Source organism: Meleagris gallopavo, chromosome 10, assembly GCF_000146605.3.
Source record: "Meleagris gallopavo isolate NT-WF06-2002-E0010 breed Aviagen turkey brand Nicholas breeding stock chromosome 10, Turkey_5.1, whole genome shotgun sequence".
Lineage (NCBI taxonomy): Eukaryota > Metazoa > Chordata > Aves > Galliformes > Phasianidae > Meleagris > Meleagris gallopavo.
The window spans coordinates 25,425,835-25,433,471 of NC_015020.2; the positions used below are offsets into that span (position 1 = coordinate 25,425,835).

General features: G+C 38.8%; 1 protein-coding gene across 1 annotated transcript; it reads left to right on the top strand.

The window, feature by feature from the left end:
- The first annotated feature begins 1,442 nt into the window (after positions 1-1,442).
- On the top strand, positions 1,443-7,394 carry CMPK1 (cytidine/uridine monophosphate kinase 1). The gene is made up of 6 exons (XM_010716141.2): positions 1,443-1,511; positions 4,388-4,534; positions 5,361-5,513; positions 6,425-6,501; positions 6,594-6,690; positions 7,151-7,394. The coding sequence occupies exons 1-6, from the start codon at positions 1,458-1,460 to the stop codon at positions 7,190-7,192; spliced, it is 570 nt and encodes a 189-aa protein (XP_010714443.1). The 5' UTR covers positions 1,443-1,457; the 3' UTR covers positions 7,193-7,394.
- Positions 7,395-7,637: the final 243 nt, after the last annotated feature.

A 7,637-nucleotide genomic window follows, 5' to 3' on the forward strand; every position in this document is an offset into this window, starting at 1 on the left:
TAGGGTTCTTTTTTGTTTTGTTTTGTTTTTTTCTGTTTGTTGTTGGGTGATTTGGTTTCTTTTGTTTTTGTTTCAAAGTGACTGTGGAGGTTTGGGGTATGCAGGACATCTTTCTCTGTGCACACGAAAAGCAATCAGTCTCGACCACAGGCCTGTGCTGGACGTTTGTGTTGAATTCCAAAATGAATCCCAACAAGTGGGATGCTGAGCTTTCTCCTTCTGTAAGAGTGTCAGTTGGTATCCAAATGGAAAAAGGTGTGAAGTTCTTTTGGGATATATGATAAAGAGGTTCTCTAGGGAGAAGAAAGCTTTGGAAAGAACTCATTGTTTCAGGAACACTCCTCTGGAAGCAGCAGTAGGTTTAGCTTTTGTTGTCATGTGTTAACTGTCTTCTGGAGGTCTGTTGAGAGACAGCATTAACTTTCTTGAAATAAAAACGTTTTATAAGTTATTCACTTTAAACTCAATTTCTCAAATCTCTTCCAAGAGTGCCAAGTATTGGTAGCCCAGTTAGCTGTGAAGTTCTCATCATTGTTTGCTGGAATGTGAGTTCTTATTCCTGAACTTTGGAGCTGTTTTGATTGTTTAAATCTGCTTTTCTCCTCTAAAGATTTATTCCCTATATGCTTCCATTTCACAGAATGCAGGCTTCCTTTCTGGGCATTGAATTTTGGGCTTTCTCAACCTTCTCATTGAGCTCAAAATTCCTGCAGCGCTGGGGTGTTCTGTTTGCCCCCTCTTTCCGGAGGCTCTGTCAGTGGGATCTCCTTTGTGTGTTTTGTTTTGTTAATGTGGTGTGGGTTTGTGTTTTTTGTGTTGTTTTATTTTGCTTTGTGTTTTGTTTTTCCCCAGAGGCAGAAGAACATCTCTAACTAGGAAAATAGCTTTTGGCTGGAACCAAGCGGACAGGAGGGCTGCTATTGCAATACGATTTATGCCTTAAGTTCTCTTTCCACGTGTTGATGGCACAGACAAAACATTTTAGATTTAAAAAAAGAAAGAAAGAAAGAAAGAAATAAAAGTATGAGGACTGCGTGCCTTCCAAGGTTCTATTTTTATTTAACTAGTTCTCCAAGAGCACACCTGAGAAAATATAGCAAGCTGTGGTTGTTTAGTAAGATTGCTTAAGGTTCGGCAAGCTGGAGCTGAGGCAATAAAAGTTTGTGTTTTGTTTGTTTAGCCCTTTGACTTTCATTTTTCGGATTAACAATGATAAGCCAAGATAGGATTCAAGGTCAGAGCGGTAATTCGTTTTGCTTTTTGCTTTTTCTTAGCTTCTGCTCACTCAGGGAGGTTTCATACTCTCCGGATACTGCTGTGCTGGGAAGAAACTCTTGTGCCCTGTGCAGGCTGGCAGTGGGAGGAGTCCCAGCAGCTGATCTGTGCTGCTGATCCTGTCCTACTGCATGGAGAAAGTTGCTAGAGTGAACTCTGCCCTATTCAGGAGTGGCGTAGATATGACTCATCTGTTCTCATCTGTAGTTGATATTAATCTATTTATTGTATTTACAGTAAGTAAAACTTGTTCTGTCTATGGACTGTCAGCCAGGATTCGCAACTTCTCCGTGTTTGCCCTGCTGAGTGGGGACTGCCTTTTCCAGGTCTTTGTATAAAAGAACAAGCAAACTGTGGTTTCCTCTGTTTTATAGAGCACTGCTAAATGCTGTTCTAAGGAAAATCTCTCAGCTGGGATTGTTGGAGATTTGGACTTGCCTTTCTACTCTGCTGTGACCTTTGAAAGCGAAGGAGGAAGGTGTCTGACTGGTGCTGAAGACAGATGAGATTTTGTCTTTTGTTGACAGCTAATTTTTGTCAGAGACTGGATTATGGTTCCCCAAATATAAAAACATTTTTGAAAACAATGAAAATAGCTTGTTTGGTAGCTGCATACTGATTTAGTGTTTTGTCACAGAACATGCCTGCCAGCTGGCATAGTGGAAAACTTATGTATGAGATATATCTTAGAATATTTTCTTTTCTGTTCTCTGAAAATCTCTTCAGATTTTGGGTGCTTGACATCCAACTAGTTTGAATTACTTGGTTTAAGCTTGTTTCTGATTTAAGTTGTCCTTTCAGCCCTCTGCTAACGTCATGAATCTAACATATATGCATTCTTTAAGAACTGAAAAAACTGCTTTTTCATTACTTGGAAGCTACAACCATCCCTTTCTGATTGCGAGGAGAAGGCCTAGGCAGTGGTTGCTGTAATCCCTGGGATGGAGCTTGTTGCAAGATGTACTTGGCTCTTCTGGAAGTCGTGCTGGCACGGTGCAGATTGTAAGACGTGAGTGCTTTGCCCCAGCTGTTGTGCAGGAACATTGCAATCTCTTTTGCAAGCTCTTGGGGAGGCTGAGATTTGGTCCAGCTCAGGACGCTTGCTGAGGGTTTGTCTTGCCTGAGATGAAAGAAGACATTGTGTCCTGGAAACGTGGCTTCATTCAGACTGGCGAGGGCAGCATGAGCACTGCATCTCTGAAGCCTGCTGTGCGTGGAGCAGCAGTTCAGCCTCTGTCTGTGCTGTTGGTGTTGTTTAAGCTGACATGTTGTCTTTGGCTCCGGCACTCCATGCAGTTAACAAATAGATGTTATGCCACTGAAGGAGAAATTTGTTTATGTAACTGCCTGGCTAATACATTCTGGAGGTTACTCTGGAAGACAATTTACTATTATCTAAAACAACTCCATTTATACAACAGTGCTCTGAAGCACTTCTATCTTTTACTTTCCCATTCAGCCCTTAAGAAATAATCCAGCTTGCTGTTGCAAATGACAGAAAATTCCAAAAATTGCCTGACTCCACTTCCTTTTTCTGCATGAGAAGGGACATGCCAAAGAAAATGAAATGGGTTGGTAATCCTCTGAAACAGAAGGGATTATATTTTCCTCCTGTTTTCTTCTGCATAGGAATTTAATGTTAAAAATACCATCGTTCACGGACTGTATAGAGAAGTCCGTGTTAATTCAGGGCTCGGCAGAGTAAGGTTTCCTGCTTAAGAGAAAAGATTTACTCTGGTTTACAGTGTCTGTAGTCCATAGTTAATATGCAGATTTGTAGTTAAATAAGCATATCCAAATGCAATGCACATGAAAGCAGGAGTACAGTGAGCTTACAGAGGATGTCAGCAGAGGTTTTTCTTCACAGTTACTTAAAGCAAAATCTTGTTTCCTTTTCTTTCCAGATGTGTAGCATTTTGGAGATTTAGGTAATTATATCCCTTCTTAAATTATAACTATGCAGAACAAACTTTCCATGCTTTTGTGGGTGAAATTGGAAAGCAACAGAAATGTTTCTAAAGCCACTTAGTGGGTTGTGTAATATTTCTGTTGTACTTAGTCCAGTCACCAAGTTTGTAAATCCCAAGTTCACAGCCCTAACATGCATTTAGTCACATTGATTATCCTGTTCAGGCACCATTTTTGAAATTTGCTTTGGAAGCTGCTGCAGCCAAGCTGATAACCCTGAAGTAATTTGCTGCTGTTTTTGTTTTGTGTGAAAACTTTAGGACAAGTATGTATAGGTGTATTCTGTTTGTGGTGTATGGCTAGCTTAGCTGTTTTATTGCCAGTTTAGTTGAAGTATTCATCAAGGAGATGTCTTTATGCCTGTTTTTATGTAGTATACTTGCCCAAGGAGTGTGCTTGGTTAGTTTTCTGGTGGTATTAAATGAGCTGAGCAAAGGGTTGTTTTGTGCTCTGAATTTTCCATTATAACAGCACATCTGTGTTTTTTACAACAACACATTTGTAGCTTTGCACTAGTTGTCTATTCATGATTGTACATGCCTGAGAAATTCAATTATAACAACTTTCACCAGCATTTTGCATTAGCAAAGCTTTCAACTTTTCTTTGAGGTGAAAGAAGAGGGTCGTGGTGTTTGATGTTTTCCTGCATGCTGATCTCAAATCAGTAGACTTGGACCTGATCTCTGCTGTTTGCAGTGCGTGCTGTAAAAATGTTTTGGTAGTTATTAGTCAATAGATCAAGTCATGATTTAGGAAGTGAAGAAGCTAAGCAGTAAAATTGTGTAGGAGAGGGTGTAGCTCAGAGAGAATCTGGAGTTTGTTAAACGTCTCATTGTACAATGCGGCATTTCAAGAAACACCCTGGGGACTTTGAGACCATCGTATTTCCAAATGTGACGGTGCTACCTTTGGAAACAGGACATGAATGTCTGTCCGAGGCCCTGCTGACTGTTTTGCCCAGGAATCTCTCATTGTGCTTTCTGTGCATCCTGAAGGTGGAATACATCTGTCACTAGCAAGCTGCAGTTTCCTGTACTTTCCTGTCGTAAGACAAAGATAAATGTGGCTGATACTGACGACTGATGTAAGTTTGCATGTGCACTAATTCAAGGGTATCTGTGCCTGTTTCTTTTGCACTTTTCAGAAGTACGGCTACACGCACCTTTCTGCTGGCGACCTCCTTCGAGACGAACGGAAAAGGCCAGGCTCACAGTATGGAGAACTCATTGAGAACTACATTAAGGAGGGGGAAATCGTACCAGTTGAAATAACAATCAGCTTGTTGAAGAGGGTAAGGAAAGAAAGAGCTGTTTCCTTGCTGGTTCACTCTTGCGGACTAAGTGACAAAGCAGCGGCAGTATTTTGAAAGAACTGTCCCTGTTACCTCTATTTTATCAGAATAGTCAAGTGAAGGAGAGGAGAAGATCACCTGCTAATGTTCCTGTGGAAGGAAAAGTTCCAATCTTTATCTGTATTAGATGTCCAGGAAAATAATCAGAATATCTCTTTTGAGATGGAAGAGGCTTCTTTTGCTCGTTCAGCTGAATTTCTTTGGAGTTGTTTTGGTTTGCATTAACTCTAGACAGGGGACAGTTTAGCATCTTGTACTGCAATGTGCTGTTACACAATATTGTAGAGTATAAACTTTTAAAGTTAGGCTTTAAAAAATTTTAAGCATAATGAAATAGTGTAGTCAGTTTGAAAGGAAGCTCCATTGCTTCATCAATGAAGTAATTAGAATGGGTTGAAGGTGAAACAAAAAAAATACATTGTAAATCTGCAAGTTCTTTACAGAGAGAGTGGTGAGGTGCTGGAACAGGCTGCCCAGAGAGGTTGTGGATGCCCGGTCCCTAACGGTGTTAAAGGCCAGATTGGATAGGGTCCTGAGCAGCCTGGTCTAGTATTAAATGTGGGGGTTGGTGGCCCTGCATGTGGCAGGGGGTTGGAGATTCCCATGATCCTCGAGGTCCCTTCCAACTCTGGCCATTCTGTGATTCCGTGTGCAATAGATCTACAATAATTATTTCTTAATTTAATATATGAATACTTTGGAGGTGATGAAGGAATTGATAAACAGTTGCCTGTGCAGGAGGTCTTGATTTGAATTCTTTTATCAGGCTATGGATCAAACAATGGCTGCAAATTCCCAGAAGAACAAGTTCTTGATTGATGGGTTTCCCAGAAATGAAGATAATCTTCAAGGCTGGAATAAGACTATGGATGGAAAGGCGGATGTTTCTTTTGTTCTCTTTTTTGATTGCGACAATGAGGTAATGAAGTGGGTTAGGCTGTAACTTCCTTTCTTGCTGTATTGTGAGAATCATTCAAGAAGAACAATAAAACTGCTGGGTAGAGAATCTTCCAGTATTAATACACCGGTGTAGGAGTAGAAATAAAACATGGTCAGTGAGTTTGGGGGATTTTTGGCAGCCTGTTTTTGCAGATGAAAAACTGCAGGCTTTTGAAATAGCAAGTGGATAATTACACTTGGTATAATCTTGTACAAATAAATTACATTGAAGAAACAACTCAAACAATTGCGTTCTCAAGGAGAGTTTATAAAACCTTTAAATATATTAAACAATTATTTGATTCATTGTCAGAAGACACTGCTATGTTTACTCTTAAGGATTTCAGAGTACTTGTTCAGTCAGAAATCAATTTAATAGCAATGTTTGCTTTAATTCTGAAGTGGTGACAGCATACATCTTAATTTTCGTAGTTGTGAGCTGTGGTGTAGGTACCCAATGATCAACATTTTACTCAGCAAGTCATTAGATTTTAAGAACTTTTTGTCAGTTTTACAATTGGTCCTTTAACAAATGCCATGGTATGCTGTCTTTAAAATATGGCAGTGCTCTTGAGGGATAAAAACTGATACAAAAAAATCCGAACATCTTAAATCTTTCCTCTTTTTTTGATCCAATTTTCTCATAAATAGATTACTGTTTAACTTAATTGCACACCACAGAACTAGATGTTTCTTTTGTTTTCACTATTTAACTCTGTGTGAATTCTGGGTTACGTACATCGAATGTGGAAGTATTTGAGCATCAGGCCTATTTAGATTTTTTTTTTTTCAAAGGTGTGCTATTAATTCAGGATTTTTTGTTTGTTCCTGCTTTTCAGATAGCATGTTATGTTCCTGGTTGTGATGGTTCTTTTGATGCTTATTTTGTAGATATGCATCGGTCGCTGTCTTGAAAGAGGCAAGAGCAGTGGCAGGAGTGACGATAATCGGGAGAGTCTGGAAAAGAGGTACTGTATCCTAAACATTTCAGTTCTCTTTTCTTTTAATTCTATTATGTAATGCTTTTTTTTTTTTTTCCCTCTCCTTTGCTTTCTCCTAGAATTCACACATATCTGCAGTCTACTAGGCCTATAATAGACTTATATGAGAGAATGGGAAAAGTTAGAAGAGTAGATGCCTCTAAATCGGTTGATGAAGTAAGTATATAAGCCAAAAAATATGGAGGTGACAGTAGCAGGGTATGTATTGATGGTGTTTTTCTTAGATGTGTGTATGGCTGGTGAAGTCAGTTTGTTACTGGTGTTCGTTACTGGTGGAGGTTGTAGAACTTTCAATTTTTCTCTTGAAGAACTGATTGAGATGGGAATAACTAAGAAATCAATTTCTGTTTGAACATGAGCTGGACTAACCATATTTTTGGTGTTTCTGTGTAACAGTTTGTTGTTCTTGGCTTTTTTTTCCACTTTTATGAACTTTGAAATACTTAATATTAAGTCTCCATTTCCTAGAACTGATTCAAATTTTTTCTACTAAATGATTAGTAGAAATTCTAGGAAAACCATCTTTAAATGCTATCAATTACTGTGTTCCAAATTAATTTCAAGTGACTGTTTACCTAACACTTCATAAAACTAATAATCTTCTCTTTCTTTTTAGGTCTTCGAAAAAGTTGTACAAATATTTGACAAAGAAGGCTAATTTCCAGCTTGGAAGATCGTTTAAATTTGTGCTTGAATCTTGCTTGAATAGCTGCTACTGCAGTCCACACTTTGTAATTGTTTTATGTTGGGGTTTTTTTTTGTGTGTTTTTTTTTTCTTTTCACATATCAAATCACAATTGGAAAAGCAGTTAATTAAAAATAGATCTTTTTTTAATAGGAAATCTTTTCTTGTGGCTATAGTTATGAGTTTTGTGGTTCTCCATTAGTGTAAGTTCAGTTGCTCACACAGCAAAACCAGAGTTAAAACATCTCTCTGAAGAGACTGTTCTGTCACAGTTCTGTGCCTACCATAGGCAGCCCTTCTTGATCCTTATTGCCATACACCTATTCTTCTTAATGATCAGTTAAGCAGCAGCATTAAGCAATGCCCTTGTTTGTCTTTTGGATGCTTGGACCAAATTGAGGGTACTTGTTTTTTTTTT

Bases quoted from the DNA above. Each gene is read 5' to 3' on its own strand.
- CMPK1 (XM_010716141.2), top strand. From the start codon at position 1,458: ATGACTCATCTGTTCTCATCTGTAGTTGATATTAATCTATTTATTGTA. The intron at 1,512-4,387 runs GTAAGTAAAACT...TGCACTTTTCAG, and splicing joins ATCTATTTATTGTATTTACA to AAGTACGGCTACACGCACCT. The intron at 6,502-6,593 runs GTACTGTATCCT...GCTTTCTCCTAG, and splicing joins CGGGAGAGTCTGGAAAAGAG to AATTCACACATATCTGCAGT.